Below are 19,937 nucleotides of genomic sequence, written 5' to 3' on the forward strand. Positions count from 1 at the left end.
GCCGGGGACTCCTGCTCAGAGGATCCGCTGGGCCTGGGTTTAGCAGTTGGTGACGAAGTCTTCGGCGTCGGCGCTTTCGAGCCACTGTGATAGAGAGGGAAATGAGCTGTGTAAGCCTAGTGTGCGTATGTACATCGTGTTATAAACCGTACCAACCAGCGAACCTTATCTTCTAGGGCTTAAAAGCATCCATGATCATTTTCAATGACCCAGTTTCAGCTCAACCTCATACGCTTTACGTTTTACGGTTCGCTGTTAGACTCAGGTCAAGCTGCGATTAACTTCTGTACTGTAATTCATGAATTTTTATCTTGTGTTTTGATTAACTTGTACATATAATATTTGTCAATCTGTACCTTGGAAAATGTTTTATCATTTTATGTATGACTATTATGGTTTTCTTTTATAAAACCGAACAAAGTTTGTTGATAATAATCCCTAGGGGATTCATTTACAGGGTAATACGGTATCCCTCACAATAACTCCAGGAGTCACAGTCCACACAATGTACATGCGTTGTTCCCCTACTTCCAACTTTACATGTATCCCCAATCACCTGCCCAAACCTCTCCCTCCTGATGCCAATGTGCTACTCCGTCAACCATGGGTGGAATTGATCCTTGGTCTAAATCTAGATCATTGTCTGCAATAGAAACCAGTACAAACAGATCAAATCTAAAAGCATTGACTATGTTTATTATAGTGGTTTAGAGTAAACACAGATGACACACATTGTTCCTGAAACTCAGAAAATGTATCGAAAGATTATGATTACAACCTATTGTATGTCCAGAGACCGGTTTAGATTCTTTCCTGTTTAAGTGACAACATTTGCAAATATATTTAACAAAACATTAAAGCTGGATGTCAGAAATTCTGTCTTTAAGCATGGTGTAAGAGTTATGTGTGATGGTTTTTACTTGATCTGAAGCAACACTAACACTAAATAGGTACGTGCACCGGTTATCATTCAACTAACATTATTAGCAAACTTAATTTGGAGGGAATTGAGAAAAACTGACTCATGTACCAAGGGTTTTAATATTCAATAATCCACTGGTTTGGTAATTCACAGAGTTTGCAAATGCTAAACCCCTTTTTGAAATGTACTAAGCCCATTTAACAATTAAGAATTTGGAAGGGGAATGTTAATAGCGTCCCTTCTAAATACGTCATACATCCTTAAGGTATGTATTAAGCTTTGAAACCATACGTGGGCTGAAAAACAGTAACAGGAGGTAGTAACCAAAGGGGACATTTGTGAATCTGAAAGTAAAATGGGGTGCATTAAAAATGCCTTTATTTAAAAGCCATCACAGACACAGTAGTGTGCTTACTCCACAAGCAACCACTTTTAACAAATGGATTAATACATGAACCTCAGTATTTCCTACATATTGCTGAAATGTAGTCTCTAATATTTTTGTCATGTGGTGTAAATATTTGTTTCCATTATTTTATTTTCCATTTCAATATTGTCATGAAATGTACCTATTGTTTTTGTCAAACATATTGAAATATCTATGTCACAATTTTTGACGCGCAGTCCTGGTTTCTCCTAGATCATTTAGCTTTCTCACTAAACCAAGTACAATATTGATTTGAGAGAGGTGGTTGTTGTAGTCATACACACTGGGGTTAGTTTAGAAAAGACAAATATAGAACTTCCTTTATCTTTAGAAATAATACTTGCAAAAGTTTATGTCCAATAATTTCAGATAATTTATTGATAAAGATATCAGATAAAGATCCCCTAATTTCTTATACCTTTTGGTATCAAAAATCTGCTAGAATTAACAGACTTCGCTTCTAGCTAAATCCAGGTATGAGAAGGTATTAAATGCGATTATCAACCTTCTGTTATTTTAACACATTTTGTCAGTGCACAGAGTATTTTCCCTACATAGATCACATTTCATGCAATGGTCTGTGCTTGAACATACAATGAAGGGGTAAAAATGCATTTCTACCACAATCAAGAAACCCTTGGGTCTCTGAGGATTACTGTTGCAAATGAAGACCTAGCTAAGATGAAATATCCCTTTAAAAGGACAATTTCCCTCACCCACCATAGTTGGCATGCTTCCTTATTGTGAATATCCTTGCACCATGAAACAACCCACTCACTGAGAGGGAGGAGTTCAGGCATGTTTTGTTATAGAGAAAGGTATACGAAATACCACAAAATTAGCTCAGGGTAGTGGGGGCAGCAGAGTGAAAGTTAATAGGAGGTCAACATGTTTCAGCCTATGAACCCTCCAAAGAGGTGTTTGCTGCTTTCTTCAGGACCTAATCAAAAGTGTTGCTGCTCATTGTACTCACTCATTAACTAGCATTGGCATAGCCAATAGGTCTCGCCTTTGGGACCTTATAAGTGTTTAGCCATGCAGGTCCAGTAACAATGTGAAATAATTTCTCTTAAAAAAGAAGACTATAAACTAACTAAGGTAGACGTGACTTTATTACTGGTTAATCAAATGTTTCTGGAGGTTTAGTATATATAAAGAACTCCTTTTTTTCTATGGCGTGCCATATAAAATTGATGCTCTAAACTTTGGTAAGAGTACACAATGTCAAAAAATTCAATACTGCTTTTATATCAATTTACTTTTGAAAGCTTGAAGTGAAAGAGAATTTTAAATGTCATTTGCTTATGAGTAGGCACTAATGACTATTTCCGGATGACAATGTAGTTAGCATTTTTTTGTATAAGATGTGTTAGAAGTATGGGTAGAAAAATGGCTATTTTGGCCAAAGGCTCCCCTTTCTATATGCATGCTAGTTTTAATTTGTACACAGAATCACAATTTTTTATGTGGTACACTGTAATGTTAGATGAATCTGTTTTACCCTTTTGATAAGCAAGAGATGACGATAAACCGTTTTTTCGTCCCTGGTTTTAAATGGATTCAGGTTGGAACAGACGAGGTGTTGGTTGACTGCCTCAGAAAATAGTTGTTTCCCGCATGCTGCTTTCATGCGACTTAAATCTCTTCAGTCGAAGAGGCGGCTGCATGCCTGCAGATATTTCCAGATCAGTACTTGGCTGGTTCAGTTCACCAGTGGGGCTAGAATAGAAGCTGTCTGTTAAGGGCAGGGGCTTAGCTTCCCATTGGTGCAGCAGGTGCAGTGGTACCAGGTCCCAGGCGCCTTAAAGGCCCACTGAACCCTGATAACTGCTGTTTGTCACAGTTCAAACAAAGTTCTGAGGGGCCCACAGAACAATGATTATTGCTGTTTTCCACAGTCCAAACAGAGGGCAGGGGTCACATTTCCTTTCTTACCTTAGGACCCAGGGCACGGGCCCAGGGCACACTGGCTAGGCCACTGGTTAAGGATGCATTGGGGAAGAGGTGGGGAGACAGGTGGATATTTAAACAGCTCGACAATGACTTCATGCCTGGGTATTAAAGTATTCATTGCAATTAAGGACTGAAGCAGGAATAGATCTCATAATATAGGGAGGCCTATGTACAAATGCAGCTCGATAAGCGGCTGCCTTTTAACATCTCACTTATCACCTCTCCTAATTTACAGTTTTGTTTTAGATGCAGACTTAAATCGTGACCTATGAATATGTTTATCTATCTTTAGGTTCCAAATGACCCATCTTTTCCATATGCAAGTATCAGACAGGTCGGGAACACCAATGCCGTTGAACTTCATAAAGCCACATTAATCACATCACTGGTCTTGAAATGCAAATGGCAGCATTAGGCACGCAGAGGTGTAATCTACGTAATCTCATTATGCGCCTTAGTATACAAGTAGTACCACATTCTTTGTATACCTGAATTAAATAGGCACACAAAATAGTACCGTATTTAAAGGCCAGTTCAGAATTACAGGGAATGTGCACTGTCCCAGACTACACAACGGTGCAGTCTTCAGTGGGTGCTGTCATGTCACACAGGGGAAGTACACCAGATTATGCTGGAAAAAGCATGTGGTGCCCCAACGTAGGTACAGTTGTAAACCACCAGTCTGCTTACAAAGTAAAGCGTCTGGCAGCTATTAAACGAGGTGGCACGTTTCCCCTGCAGGTGGTTGGGGTCTGTCACCATCCTGTCAGGTGGTGGTATACAATCAGTGCGTCTCCTAACTGCTTGTTTGCCTTTTCGCCCGTGTCAATAATACAGTGCAGTCGCAAGACAAAAGGTATTCCCACATTTAAATGTGGCCATGCCCAATACAAAGGAAAGAATGCCCGCTGAGAATCTCTCCTTCGTGATCCACACTACATATAGGACTATGTAAGTGTCTGCAGCCTCTTCTGTAGAACAAAAGCCAAAATGCCCATGGGACGCAGAAAGAGGGAGCACTCTGATGCTTCATCATGTACAAAGCCTTTGGCGTTCGTCTGTACTAAGCTAGTGACAGAGTAAGTGGAGTGTTTATTGCCCTCTATGTCACTCTACTTCTAAGCACCTACTACAGCTTGTACATTGGTTACTGTAATATCTTCACCTATATCATGCTTAATATAAATAGTGCACAATTTCGGCGTTTGTGTCTGCCTACAATGTGGACATGATACAAACAACAGTACCTACTGTAGTGTAGTTCCTATATTGCCAATAGGCTCTGCGCATTGGAATAACATAAACAATAGTTTAGACGTAGGACTGAAGTCGACTAGGTCACTATTGAATATGTTAGACTTAATTGTGAATGCCAGCTAGCTCAGAGGTCACTAGAAACTTTCTCGAATTCACAAGAAGGAATTAGTTTCTGACAGCCGCATAAACATGACAACTTTGTTCCCCAAGAATAAGAAATATATCTCTAGAGTCACGGAAACAATAGATTGCTATTTCACTCAGTCAATTGTGCATGCTTCGTTTCACCAGGATTTGCAGAGAAATAGAGAGACGGGTGTTTTCAATAAAAAAGGTTATTTATTGAGCAGTCTTCTTTCTCATGCAAGAGAAGTGAATTGCTACAATGGCAATACTTTGTTATAAAGTAAATTGCATACAGTAAAAGAGTATTATGAAATACAACTGTAAAAGCATGAGCTGGTTTCTAAGCCATAAGATACATAAAACGGATAAAATACATACAATGATAAATAACGACTAAAAGTACTCAACTGATGCTTCTAAAATACTCCTACCCCGGTGTACCTAACCTAAGTCTAGTACGAGGGAAGAAGTAAGTGAGGTATAGCTTAAGTTCAGTATTTTTTGCCAAGAATCTATCCAAGATTTCTCTAAGGGTCTAATGAGCTCCATACCCTGGTTTTAGAATGAAGGAGGTCTTGTATCTCTCTCTCAGGACTCGATCTCCCAGTAACCCGCAAGGAGCTTGATTTCTCGGCAGGAGAAAAGACAGCGTCTTTATCAGTGCATCAGCTGGAGGTTCGGCTTCCTTTCGGCACTCGCTACAGCAGGGCATCGGGCAAGTAGTTAGTCGATCTGCTCCAAACCACCGTGCGTTTGCAAGGGCAGATGTGGGTATATTTATACCTGGAAGGTGCAGAGTTTGACGTAAGATTGGACTTAATAACCTCACTAAGAACTCGCAGTTCTTTGAAAACTCCATGAGTTCTTGGACAAATCAATACTTAAGCAGGGGGAAGTCCCGGACTGCTGAAGTTTAGTTTCTCCAAGAATTCGTTGTGGATTCTAGGAACTTGTGGAAGTAGCCATGCCGTATTTGGACTGCATTGAGTATGTCTAAATATGGTTATGATTCTTATGCCTATAAAAGGATATAATAAGTTATACCTATATAAGGGCATGAATCGGGAAAATTACACTAGGGTCCTAGATTCGTCTACAACACTACTAGGTGGATGTTACAATTCAACAAGTCTAAAATACTTCAGCACAACTGACTTTGCATCAATATTACCGGGCATCAGTCTTGATGGCAAGCCAACTTTGTATACATTATTATCAGAGACTATACTTGCCACTTGGATACAACTTTACAAGAGAATTTTATAAATTTTCATACAGTTGTATTTATATAATAAAACAACCTACCCACAATAATTGATCTATCTATTCATCTTTTTGGGTGCTGGAGTAGCATGGTACTCGCTGAAAAGCGCTTCAACACTTCATCAGGGGTAGCAAGCGCTATATACCTGCAAAACCTTCCCTCTTCTATCCCTCCAGTCTCTTTTTCAACCCAACTAACAGACCAACATGTCCAGCTCTCAAATACATTTTATATTTCCCTACACTAATTCACCACTAATCATTTTGGGATCCTGGAGTAGCCTGCCACTCGCCGAAAAAGCGGTTCAAATTGACCCTAACGCACTCTGCTGCTCGCCGAACTCTGCGTTGAGCGGTTGAGTTTTTTTGACACTTTGCCGTGTTCTTCATTGAGGAACACCACCTAGGCCTAATCTTAGCATGAAAATCTAGATTTCAGTCATATGTTAAGAAACAAGTGTGAGTAGAAATCTTTTGGGTGGAGAAAATTTAAGACATTAATATTGTGAATTTTTTGTTAATTAGTTGATGTTTGCAAGTACTAACACTTCTCTGTGTCAAGTAAAGACCTTGAGAGTTTTGTAACTTTCAGATACTCAAATTGTGGATTTTGTTGCAATTAAAACATTTTTAAGGCCTGAAATTTCTTTGGAGGTTGCATGCGGGCAGCCTAAGTTATCCTGCAAGAATTTCTTGATTAATCCTATTGCGACTACAATACGTGTTCTCTCATATAAAGTCAGGTTGTTAGAAGCTTTTCTGCAACTCAAGATACGCCTTACTTTTTACCTGGTGCGGGCGCATTTCTCATGTTTAGTGAGATCTCCTTTCTGAGTATAACGTTTGTGGCTTTCCCCTCCTGTATAAGGCTTTAGTCCATTGTGAATTCTCTCGTGTGAAGTGTCATTGTATTCGTGATTAAACCTTATCTGACATTCAGAACACACATAAGGCTTTTTTCTCCCGTGTCAGTTTGCTCATGACAAGTGAGATGTAATTTGTGACCAAAACTTTGCTTGCATTTCGAGCACTCATAAGGTTTTTCCCCCAGAGTGGGATCTCTCATGAAGCATAACTCTGTCTTTCAGATTCAAGCTTTTATGGCATAAGGATTTTCTTCAGTGTGGAGTTTCTCATGGTGAGATAGTGTTTTTCTCTGCAGCTTTTCTGGCATTCAGAGCACTCAAAAGGTTTTCATCAGTATGGAGTGGATTATGGTTAGTGAGGCTGTGCCTATCAAAAAATAGGAATTTCTGGCATTCACAGCATTGGTAATGTTTTTTCCCTGTGTGCGTCTGCGCATGTAGGTGAGATTGCATTTAAAATGGATGCTTTTCTGGCACTTGGAGCACTGAAGTATTTTTGATGGTGTGTTTTCTTATGGTGCATGTAACAATCACTACCTCTGAATCTTTTCTGACATTTAGAGCACTGATGTTTTTCCCCCAGTGTGGATTCTCAAATGTACAGTGAGATCAGATTTACGGCTGAAACATTTTTGGCATTCAGAGCACTGATAAGGTTTTTCCCCAGTGTGGGTTCTTTTATGGTGAGTGAGATTGATTTTTTCACAGAAAGATTTGTGGCATTCAATGCAATAAGGTTTTTCCCCAATGTGAGTTTGTGTATGCCGAGTGAGTATTCTTTTTTTCACTGAAACATTTCTGACATTCAGAGCATGGATAAGGTTTTTCCCCAGTGTGGGTCCTTGTATGTGTAGTGAGTATTCTTTTTTCACTGAAACATTTCTGGCAGTCAGAGCACTGATAAGGGTTTTTCCCCAGTGTGGAATCTCACATTTCAGTCAGGTCAGTATAGCTCTAAGATGGCCCTGTACGCGGATGACTTGATTTTATATACGGGTGATCCAGGTACAGCTATTCCTCGGATCGAGGAACTGACAGCAGAGTTTGGGGCATTATCAGGATACAAGGTGAACAGTTCCAAGACTGAGGTCATGTGTTGGAACGTAGATCAATGGTATGGCACTGGGAGTCGGGAGTTTAGATATCTGGGAATATATAGTGTGAGGGAATTGGATCGAATTTCTAAGTTAAATCTGGACAGAACAACTAGGGAAATGGACCGTTTGTTTAGCAGATGGAAGAACCTCCCATTGTCAATATATGGGAAAGTGAATCTAGTGAAAATGGTCATTCTCCCCAAGCTCTCCTACCTGTTTTCCACAATACCGCTAACATTCCCTAAGAAAGACAAATAAGATACAGAGCAAAATAGGTAGTTTTTTGTGGGGGGACAAAGGGGTGCGCCTGACCTGGAAGAAACTCAGACGAAGGTTATTAAATGGTGGGTTAGCTCTCCCCGGTATTAGTCTATATGTAGTGGCATTCCAGTTTAAGAGCCTACGCATGCTACTTACTAAGCCAGACGACTCATCCTGGGGCAGATTGCCGGGAGAGATGGTGAGAGCAGAAGGGGGAAGCGATGCCTTTATGTATAAATTTGGATCTCCTAGATTCTTCAAGCGGGTTCGTTTGAAGATACTAAATACCGCCCTAGAGACATGGTACAGGGTAAGGGTAAGCAGTGGGATTGGGTACTATCCAGACTCAGCTCCAGTTTGGGATTCACCTGGTACCCCGGACTGCTTGAACGATGCCTTGGCAGTACCTATAAAAAGGGCTGGGATTATGAAATGGAAAGAGTTAATGGATGAGGAAGGGATATACCCATGGAAGTACTTGAGTGCAAAGGTAGGGACAGATTTATCAAGATTTAAATATCTTCAATTGGTGTCTTGGCATACAGCGGAACGTGAGGAGATAAAAAGTAATTAGGAAATAGAAAGGTTAAGTCAAACCTTCACACCCATTATAAAAGAAATCTCGGTATGGTATCAACATCTACTAAAGGGTGAAGACACTGGGATAGCTTCGGCAGAGGGGGTATGGAACAATTCCTCCATGGCACCACAGGCAGAGGGCATGCTTGAACCATCTTTGAAGACACTATACAAACATATAAAGCCTGCCTTTCTGAAAAAGAACCATTTTTTCGTGGTCTATAGGCTTTACTACACTCCTTATAAAATCGGGAAATTCGCCCCCTCACCGCACCAAAATGCCCGAGATGTCAAGAATTGCTGGCAGATGACATCCACATGTTTTTCGAATGTTTTTGAAACATTTCTGACATTCGGAGCATGGATAAGGTTTTTCCCCAGTGTGGGTTATTGTATGTCGAGAAAGACTTCTTTTGTCACTGAAACATTTCTGGCATTCAGAGCACTGATAAGGTTTTTCCCCAGTGTGGAATCTCACATGTGCAGTTAGAAGTGATTTACGGTTGAAATGTTTTGGGCATTCAGAGCACTCCTAAGGTTTTTCCCCAGTGTGGGTTTTTATATGCAGTGTGAGATGTCTTTTTTCACTGAAACATTTCTGGCATTCAGAGCACTGATAAGGTTTTTCCCCAGTGTGGGTTCTTATATGGTGAGTGAGATTGATTTTTTCACTGAAACATTTGTGGCATTCAATGCACTGATAAGGTTTTTCCCCAGTGTGGATTCTTATGTGCCGTGTGAGACTACTGTTTTTACTGAAACATTTCTGGCATTCAGAGCACTGATAAGGTTTTTCCCCAGTGTGGGATCTTATATGCACCGTGAGATTGCGTTTTTCATTGAAACATTTCTGGCATTCAGAGCACTGATAAGGATGTTCCACAGAATGGGTTATTGAATGTTGAAAAAGACTTTGTTGGTTACAAACCCTTTTCTGGAATTCAGAGCACTGATAAGGTTTTTCCCCAGTGTGGATTCTTATGTGCCGTGTGAGATTATTTTTTTTACTGAAACATTTCTGGCATTCAGAGCACTGATAAGGTTGTTCCACAGAATGGGTCACTGCATGATTAGAAAGACTTTGTTTGTTACAAAACCTTTTCTGGCATTCAGAGCACTGATATGGTTTTTCCCCAGTGTGGATTCTTGTATGTTGAGTGAGTCTGATTTTTACACTGAAACATTTCTGGCATTCAGAGCACTGAAAAGGTTTCTCGCCAGTGTGGGTTCTTATATGATGAGTGAGACCGTTTTTGTCAATGAAACATTTCTGGCATTCCGGGCACTGATAGGGTTTCTCTCCAGTGTGGGTTCTTCTATGCCGAGTGAGCTCGGTTTGGGTAATGAAACATCTCTGGCAATCCGTGCACTGATGAGGTTTTTCCCCAGTGTGGGTCCTTGTATGTATAATAAGTCCTATTTTTTTACTGAAATATTTCTGACATTCAGAGCACTGGTAAGGTTTTTCCCCAGTGTGGGTTAATACATGTAGAGAAAGACTTTGTTTTTTACAAAACCTTTTCTGGCATTCAGAGCACTGATAAGGTTTTTCCCCAGTGTGGGTCCTTGTATGTACAGTAAGGTCTCTTTTTTCAATGAAATATTTCTGGCATTCAGAGCACTGGTAAGGTTTTTCCACAGAGTGGGTTAATATGTGTCGAGAAAGACTTTGTTTGTTATAAAACCTTTTCTGGCATTCAGAGCACTGGTAAGGTTTGTCCCCAGTGTGGATTCTCATATGTTCAGTGAGATACGATTTACAGCTGAAACTTTTTTGGCATTCAGAGCACTGATAAGGATGTTCCACAGAATGGGTTATTGAATGTTGAGAAAGACTTTGTTGGTTACAAAACCTTTCCTGGCTTTCAGAGCACTGATAAGGTTTTTCCCCAGTGTGGATTCTGATATGTTCAGTGAGATAAGATTTACTGCTGAAACTTTTTTGGCATTCAGAGCACTGATAAGGGTTTTCCCCAGTGTGGATTCTTATATGTTCAGTGAGATAAGATTTTCTGCGGAAACTTTTTTGGCATTCAGAGCACTGATAAGGGTTTTCCCCAGTGTGGATTCTTATATGTTCAGTGAGATAAGATTTTCTGCTGAAACTTTTTTGGCATTCAGAGCACTGATAAGGGTTTTCCACAGAGTGGGTTAATGCATGTTGGTAAAGTTGCGTTTTGAAAGTAAACCTTTTCTGGCATTCAGAGCACTGATAAGGTTTTTCCCCAGTGTGGGTCCTTGTATGTACAGTAAGGTCTCTTTTTTCAATGAAATATTTCTAGCATTCAGAGCACTGGTAAGGTTTTTCCACAGAGTGGGTTAATATGTGTCGAGAAAGACTTTGTTTGTTATAAAACCTTTTCTGGCATTCAGAGCACTGGTAAGGTTTGTCCCCAGTGTGGATTCTCATATGTTCAGTGAGATACGATTTACAGCTGAAACTTTTTTGGCATTCAGAGCACTGATAAGGATGTTCCACAGAATGGGTTATTGAATGTTGAGAAAGACTTTGTTGGTTACAAAACCTTTCCTGGCTTTCAGAGCACTGATAAGGTTTTTCCCCAGTGTGGATTCTGATATGTTCAGTGAGATAAGATTTACTGCTGAAACTTTTTTGGCATTCAGAGCACTGATAAGGGTTTTCCCCAGTGTGGATTCTTATATGTTCAGTGAGATAAGATTTTCTGCGGAAACTTTTTTGGCATTCAGAGCACTGATAAGGGTTTTCCCCAGTGTGGATTCTTATATGTTCAGTGAGATAAGATTTTCTGCTGAAACTTTTTTGGCATTCAGAGCACTGATAAGGGTTTTCCACAGAGTGGGTTAATGCATGTTGGTAAAGTTGCGTTTTGAAAGTAAACCTTTTCTGGCATTCAGAGCACTGATAAGGTTTTTCCCCAGTGTGGATTCTCATATGCTCAGTGAGATAAGATTTACCGCTGAAACTTTTTTGGCATTCAGAGCACTGAGAGAGGATTTTCCCAGTGTGCATTCTCTGAAATTCAGTGAGATGAGATTTATGGCTGAATCTTTTTTGGCACAGGTAACTTTTTCCCCAACTTGGGTTATTTTGCTTTGATTGAGGCGAGTTTGAACACTGAAATTGTTCTCACAGCCCGTGTTTTTAAAAGGTGTATTCCTAGAGTTAATATCTCTACATTTAGTTTTCTCTTGCTTATATGCCACGGTAAGAGTGAACCCTATTTTAGAGTTGGGCTTGTTTAGATAATGTTCAGCATTTATCTCTAAAAGATATTGTGTGTAATCTTCTTAACACTTGAATTGAGCAAAATATGTCTGGATGCAGCCCTGTAACACCGGTCGAAATGTTTGTAGCAGATAATAGTCTTTTGGTTATAGCCTCTCCGGCAGCAACTTATTTTGTGACTGAAGTTTTTCTCAAATCTATTTGTATAGGTTCTTAGCAATGCAGTGATAAGGTGTTAGTCTGATATTTAATGATTAAACTGAGAAGTACCTTTTTGCACTGGCGTAATGGCAGTAACTGAGAACATTAGAACATGCACAGTAATATTGTGGCTCATCAGTCGCAGAACAACAGTTCTTTTTACCCGTTCTGTGTTTGGTGTACGGTTAAGGATTGTAGTTCTGAAGACAAGGATTTATTTACATTAGCTAGCGCAACGGTGCTCATTTAATCCATTTTGATATTTAACAGTTTTAAATATCACTGAGGCGATTAACATAGAATTACAGAACAGTACACAATAAAAAGGAAACACTCTGAGATGGTCATGAACAACACAATAAAGTGGTGAATTTTTAACGTTTTCGCCAGAGTGAGCAGAGTGGGTCGAGGTGTTATATCCCGAGGCTGATAGTCTCAAACTTGCGTAACTGGTTAAAAACGGTTGTTGAAAAAAGGTGATTTTCCAATCTTTTGGTTGTTAGCGTGTCAGCTTCGGAGTCTTCTTTCAGTGTCTTTTCTTTGATGGTTTGCAGAAGAAACCTTTTGTTATATCTTTCTTTTATGCAGTGTGTGCTTCCTCTCTGGAATTACATGCTTTAGATCATGCGTGCTTTAGATGAACGTTATTCTGTCATGCTGAGGCAATTTGTCTTTCTGATAATATTTCAGATGAGGATGTTGTGTTTGGTCTTTCTGGCACTATTTCGGATGCTGTGTGGACAGATATGGCTTTGCTCTGGGTTAATGAAATGCAACATTAGAGACTTCACTTACAGTTATAGTACTTTCCTCAGCTCCCACTTCCTCGCCACACCTAGATTTTGGAAATTGTTTAAACTTAGAATGCTGGATGTCCTTCAGTTTTTCAAAATGATCCTTCTTATAGCACTAACATTCAGTTGGCTGGTGCTAAATCTTGCTTTCTTCGTCTGTAATTTCAATCACCTATAGTATTAAAATTAAATAGTTAATACATGTAAATATCCCCAAAAATAATTTACAAGCCATATCAAAGCAGAATTGCAGAATTTTGAAAGTGTTGAGCTGTTCTTCAGACAGAGCAGAGTGTAGAATGGTAGCCTGAGAGTACTTGGATCTAGGAGTGAGGATTTGTAGAATTTCCAACATTATATTAAGCTCAGAAAGGATACATGTACCCTATGGACTTGTAACATAGAATCCCAAAAGCAGACATTAAAGTCATATGGACTGGCACCAAAAAGATATTTAAAATAGAATTCTATTAATATTTAATGTAGATTTCTAGGATGGGAACTTCCCCTTCACGGACAACAGGCGTTGCCCCCTGCCCTGAGTTACCACCTACTTGTATCTGGTAACCTGACTTTTGAGTTTTGGCCTCTGCCTCAAGCAAATCTATTGTGTGTTGCGAGGACTATGCCTAGACCTATCCCTCAACTATGGTCCAGAGTAGGAATCAAGGGCAATGAAATTAGGGAGTACTTTCATGTGTTCATTTTATTCCACCTGATTATCAGTCGTTAGGCTTTTCTGCACCTGGATTTACCAGGTGCAGAAAAACAGGACACAGTTTTTTTCCAGACAAAGACCCACAAGACTCTGGGTGCAGCAGAAGCAGCCAAGACTTATGCTGTTTTTTTTACTAACTGGGGGAAACACACAATTCTTCCCTCTGTTAGAAATATCTTTCCCCTTCCTTCCTCTGCTTCGCCCATCTCCCCCCCAACCAAACACATGCATATATCTACCACCTGCTAAAAACAAGTGGTAAATAAAAGCAGAAAAACACTATGAAATAGTAAATGGCATGTGGTTTGACAGGCAGAAGAATCTGTTCCTCGTGTCAACTCCCCAGTACATGGCGTCAAACCTGTAACTGCACGGTACTGGGATAAATCTACCATAAAACAATAACATGAGATTTTTCTGCCACCCCAGTACTGTGCAACTTCTAACAATGGACTATGAGAGATATTGGACTGGTCCTGTGACCTGGAGGGTAACACCAAGTGTGCCCTCATTTAAGGCAGAGGACTGTCATGGGTTTAACAGCTAGAGCGGTGATGGCGATGCACCCTGTTGTAAGGATCAATAGCCTGATGAGATCTTTGATTCATGGTCAGTGGAGTGGATTTCTACTGATACACCCATGTAATGCTCCATTTCTATACCTGTGCCCAGACTTTGCACTAACATCAAGTGCATGTTTAGGGTGTTGGTGTGCGTAGCATAAATGCAATGTGAGAGTGCGACAGAGTAAACTGCATCACCTGCCTGCCTGTTGTGTATACAAGTTCAAAGTCCTCTGTTACCAAGGAATAATGTGTTCTACAATGTACGCAGGTGCAGGACAGTTTATCTAAGTTGAAGGGACATCACCTGCAGGCTGAATTACTTAATGGAGAAGCTGTGAGCCTGTCCTGAAGAGCCTAGAAGTCTGCCTAGAAGCTTGCCTGTCTGGTAAGAAAGGGAAGGGAGTTTCACTATCCAGCAGGAGGACAAGGCTGTCCTGGAAAAAGCAAGGTCCAACACATCCTTGTTATCTGTAGGGTGAGCCGGAAAGCCATCCAGCAGGACCAGCTAGTCTGAGGGGTGCCAAGACTCTCCCAACAGTTCAATGCAGAAAATAAAACTCTTCGACAACATGATTGTTGAGGCCCAGTAGGACGATTGTGTGCTGCCAACAGGCCCGTTCAATGTTGCATTTGCCAAATTACTAACACAACAGAGTCTGAATATACTGACTTCCTGGAGAGCCTGTTTTGGGCTTTTAGCTGCTGAATTTCCGACTACTCTGTGTCAGAGGTCCATGAGGGACTACAACTACTCCAGTGTCGAACACCCTGTCTGAGCGTACGCCTGTGGTCCAGCCAATGTGGGCTCAATTGCTGATGGTCAGGCCTCCAGAGGGGGCTGCATTTACAGACAGGCCAGGTGTGACTGCTACCTTGGGACTGCTGATCTCCAGGCAACTGCAAAGAAAAGAGAGTGGATGCCCTACTGAATGCAGCACTATATCCAGGACAAAAGCGCTCCACAAAAGCCTGCTGGTGGGTCACTGCTCTCTCAAGTCTTCGGGCGTGCCATTCAAATGTTGGGAAACAGGAAAGAGACCCAGACAAGACTGACTCATCCAGTGAAAGGGTAAGACACTTACAACAGAGCATACACGCATTGGGGTGACTGAAGTGACAGAACTGACCCTATACTATATTCATGATACTCCTAAATGCCCCTAGAGGAGCAGAGGGGATCAGAACTGGACGCACCTGTCTGCAGCACATGGTAGTCTGGCATGCCTGCACTATCTTTTCACCCGGACTGTCCATAAAGATGATTTTAGGGCTGCTACGCACATAGCAGGGGGAATCTCAGACCATTCTCTGGTGGAGGTGCAACTCGATGGTCCGGTTGGTATGAATTAGGCGACTAAAAACGGTTCTGACATTTGCAGGTGGGTCACGCTCTGCAAGTTAACATCTGGGAAGGGGGGAAGTTGCCTGATGCATCACCACTGGAGGACCAGCTGCTAACTAATCCCCAGACCAAAAAAGCAATCTCAACCATCTAGAGGAAGTTGATCTACAATTCTCTGGATCCCTTGGGGATGTTTCAGGCGGCCATTCACCAACTTTTTTGTTTTTCAAAAACAAGCTTCCAAAGCGGGAGCTTGTTTTTAAAAACCAATAACTAATCACCCTCACACCCTTGGAACTTTCTCCCTGATTAATCTACTCCCAGGAAGTGGGATTCATTTAAAAACAAATTCTCATCACGACTGCCAGGTATTCCCTGGTGGTCCTGAATAAGAGAAAAATACATCAGACTGCTTGATCTAACAAGCATTTGCAATGCAATAGGTCTCGCAATAGAAAAGTTTGAGCTTTTGGTGTGTAAAATGTAAAAAACAATTAATTTTCGTTTATGTTTTTCAAAATATATAAGTATTAATTTTGTTATTAGAAATGCCAATAGTTATAAAGTTAGCAAATGTTACATCTATATCATTAGTAAATGTACATGTTTCGTTTTCCCCTGTCTTACATGTATTATTTGGAGTGTGGATTTGGAGTTGGAGGGTGGATTTGGAGTTGGAGGGTGGAGTTGGAAGTTGGAATTGGAGGGTGGAGCTGGAGGGTGGAGTTGGAGGGTGGAGTTGGAGGGTGGAGTTGGAGGGTGGAGTTGGAGTTCGAGGGTGGAGCTGGAGTTGGAGGGTTTAATGGTGCCACTTAGCAGTTAACTGGAAAATCTAACCTTGAGCTGCACAAATAACTTCAGCATGAGGAGCATTGTAGAAATTGCGTTCTGGCCACAAAATCCTTTTTGAGGGCTGGAAAGTATAACAGGGGTGGGGGGATTGAGACGTTTTGATAGCCAGCATAGAATTTACAGCTTGGAGACAATGGAGGGCACTCAACCATGGAAGGCAATTAGAGACAGTTCGCGAGGGGTGGGTGGGCGGACGAACAGCAGCCTTTGTTGTGGTGTGCGAGGCGGATGGGGATGGGGGAGTCAGGGGGGGGGGGGCAGGGGAGCGAGTGAGTACCCTGGGGTGTAAGTGGAGGTGCAACCTGAATTCTCAACTCAGCTACACACACACAACTGAAGCAAACACACAGCACCCAGTACAGTAATTGCAGAAGTGAAACAGTAGACCTAATACAGCCCAGACCTACTACCTTTGCCAATGTTTGGTACTTTCTGGCTTGGCTAATCAGAGCAATAGTATAATAAAAAGTAGGCACATGGCAGCAAATTACATGGAATTTAAAATCTCCATGCTCGGCTGAAGGGCGCGTCCATTTGGTTTCCAGGCACGCACCACTGCACACAGGTATTAGCACGCAGTTTGGCACACTGACCCTCAACATAAAAGAAAAGAAATGGCTCTTGCATTCTTGAAGCATAAATAATCTTTGACTTAAAAGCCGGACTGCATATGCTGATAATTCGCCCCAAACATGCATACACTTACAACAATGCCTTTGATGTGGGGAGGGAGGAGAGCCTTTTGCGAGCCTTGGGGCGGGGCAGCGGAACCCTTTGATGTGGCCTGGCGGCTGTGAAAGTGCAGGAGAAATGCTGCTGGCAGGGGGAAGGCTCGGGCAAGCTCGTGCACTAGGAGTCACGTGATTCTCGTGAACTGTCGAAAATCCGCCGAATCCGCCGCTTGAAGAGAGCCTTTTGCGAAGTAGCGGTTTAGCTGCATAAGGGCTCACCCCTTTTTCTATTCCTGCGGAATAGAAAAGAGGCGAGCCCTAAAAAGGAATGGTCGTCCAATGTATTAATAGGCAGACCATCTGTTGTTGGACAGGGTACTCCACCACGCTTGTGAAGGAGTACCCTGCTCACCAAACTCTAAATCAAGACCTTTATCTTATCTGTGCTATGCATGTATCTCTAGGTCCGCTTCATTATGTGCATCAGTCTTTCTATGATGTACCTGTTTTTGCGGCGTGTGTGTTTAGTACAGGTTTAATCTTACGGTGTGTGTGGGGGTTTATTTGAACCCTGTGGTTTAATCTGCACTTGTTGCTTATGCGGTGTTATGTGGTGTTTTCACACCCTTGTAATTATAACAAGCATTTGCAATGTAATAGGTCTTGCATTAGGAAAGTTTGAGTTATTTGTATTGTAAATGACACATTTTTTATTTATGTGTTGGTTTTGAAAATAGCGAAATTAATAGCTTTGTCATTTACAATGCCAATAGTTGTAACTTTCGCAAATGTGACACCCATAGCATTTGTAATGCAATATGTGTTGTATTTACGTGACTTAGATTATTGATATTACAAATAACAATGGCTTTTAATTTTTTTTAATAATTAATACTTAAGTAAAAGTTATTGTAATTTATAATGGCATTGGCTTAAACCTTTGTAAATAACTTTTGTGAAGATTATGTTCAGTGTATTTTATTGTGACGAAAATCCAAGAACAGAAGTGAAATATTAACATATTTTTGTGACATTTGTAATAAAGCTTGAAACATTGAGAGAACATATTTGAACTAGTTGTTGTTGAATTGTTGCACAGATTGCTGCTGTGGTGGCGCTGAGTGATGTTTTGGTGGCGCTGAGTGATGCTGTGGCGTTCAGTGATGCTGTGGTAGCACATAGTGATGTTTTGGTGGCGCTGAGTGATGCTGTGGCGTTCAGTGATGCTGTGGTAGCACATAGTGATGTTTTGGTGGCCCTGAGTGATGCTGTGGTAGCGCATAGTGATGTTGTGGTGCCCCTGAGTGATGCTGTGGTAGGGCGACAGACAGAGTGAGGGTGACAGACAGACAGACAGAGTGAGGGCGACAGACAGACAGACAGAGTGAGGGCGACAGACAGACAGAGTGAGGGCGACAGACAGACAGAGTGAGGGCGACAGACAGGCAGAGTGACGGCAAACCGACAGGCAGAGTGAGGGCGACAGACAGGCAGAGTGAGGGCGACAGACAGACATACAGAGTGAGGGCGACAGACAGACATACAGAGTGAGGGCGACAGACAGACAGGCAGAGTGAGGGCTACAGACAGACAGGCAGAGTGAGGGTGACAGACAGAGTGAGGGTGACAGACAGAGTGAGGGTGACAGACAGAGTGAGGGTGACTGACAGACAGACAGAGTGAGGGCGACAGACAGACAGAGTGAGGGCGACAGACAGAGAGAGGGAGACAGACAGACAGAGTGAGGGCGACAGACAGACAGAGTGAGGGCGACAGACAGACAGACAGAGTGAGGGCGACAGACAGAGTGAGGGTGACAGACGGTGACAGACAGAGTGAGGGTGACAGACAGAGTGAGGGTGACAGATAGAGTGAGGGCGACAGATAGAGTGAAGGCGACAGACAGAGTGAGGGCGACAGACAGAGTGAGGGCGACAGAGTGAGGGTGACAGACGGTGACAGACAGAGTGAGGGTGACAGACAGAGTGAGGGTGACAGATAGAGTGAGGGCGACAGATAGAGTGAAGGCGACAGACAGAGTGAGGGCGACAGACAGAGTGAGGGCGACAGACAGAGTGAGGGCGACAGACAGAGTGAGGGCGACAGACAGAGTGAGGGCGACAGACAGAGTGAGGGCGACAGACAGAGTGAGGGCGACAGACAGAGTGAGGGCAACAGACAGAGTGAGGGCGACAGTCATGTCCACGTCATTAGATATGGTCCAAACTCCAGCCAATCAGGCGACAGCACCCTCTGGAACCTTCTCCTCAGAGGCTCAGGCTCTCCAATTCTTTAGCACAAGTGTGGCATAAGAGCCAAGGAGACGAGGGGAGCCTCTGAGGGGAGGTGGGTGAGTCACATGTGAATCTATGAAAGATATCAATACTGGAGAAGCACAGTTTTCAGGTAAGTAACGTATGTTCTTCTCCAGTATTGGGGTATCTTTCATAGATTCACATGCTTGAATCAGAGTAGATAGCAGTAATTTGAGAACTGTGCATAGTAAGCCATAAGTACATTTGTAAACAGAGTACGAGAGAATACATATACGTATATTACAGTATAGCAGTAAACATGGGCACATCTGCAAAAGCAGAAATATATACAATGTGTGCAGGAGGAGGTAAGAAACAGAGGCTCACCTTACTTAAAAAGATTACGTAGCACTGCTTGCCCAACAGCTGTGTCAGCATTGTTGGCAGCTTCCAGACAGTAGTGCTTGGTCGCAGCTCTGCAAATCTGATGAAGAGGCACACCAGCAAAGAGAGAAGTAGAAGAGGAGACTGCTCTAGTAGAGTGTGATTTAATTTGTTGCTTGAAGTGTCTTGCCTGCT

At 41.9% G+C, this 19,937-nt stretch overlaps 1 protein-coding gene and 1 long non-coding RNA gene across 2 annotated transcripts in view; both read right to left on the minus strand.

Moving 5' to 3' along the window:
- Positions 1-7,852: 7,852 nt before the first annotated feature.
- LOC147663672 (uncharacterized) lies at positions 7,853-11,743 on the minus strand. Its single transcript, XM_086950274.1, has 2 exons — positions 11,277-11,743; positions 7,853-10,688 (listed from the first exon to the last, which is right to left on the minus strand). Exons 1-2 carry the CDS (start codon positions 11,741-11,743, stop codon positions 9,284-9,286), a joined length of 1,872 nt encoding a protein of 623 aa, XP_086806400.1. The 3' UTR covers positions 7,853-9,283.
- A 591-nt stretch (positions 11,744-12,334) lies between these two features.
- LOC147663673 (uncharacterized) overlaps positions 12,335-19,937 on the minus strand; it is a 59,876-nt gene continuing 52,273 nt past the window's right edge. The window contains exon 3 of the long non-coding RNA XR_015305259.1: positions 12,335-13,126. This is a non-coding gene — a long non-coding RNA (uncharacterized LOC147663673). The remainder of the gene's footprint in view (positions 13,127-19,937) is intronic.

The sequence above is a fragment of the Lissotriton vulgaris genome, unplaced genomic scaffold (assembly GCF_964263255.1).
Source record: "Lissotriton vulgaris unplaced genomic scaffold, aLisVul1.2 SCAFFOLD_1924, whole genome shotgun sequence".
In the NCBI taxonomy this organism is placed as follows: Eukaryota; Metazoa; Chordata; class Amphibia; order Caudata; family Salamandridae; genus Lissotriton; species Lissotriton vulgaris.

Bases quoted from the DNA above. Each gene is read 5' to 3' on its own strand.
- LOC147663672 (XM_086950274.1), bottom strand. From the start codon at position 11,743: ATGCACACTGGGAAAATCCTCTCTCAGTGCTCTGAATGCCAAAAAAGT. The intron at 10,689-11,276 runs GTTTTGTAACCA...ATGCCAAAAAAG, and splicing joins TGCTCTGAAAGCCAGGAAAG to TTTCAGCAGTAAATCTTATC.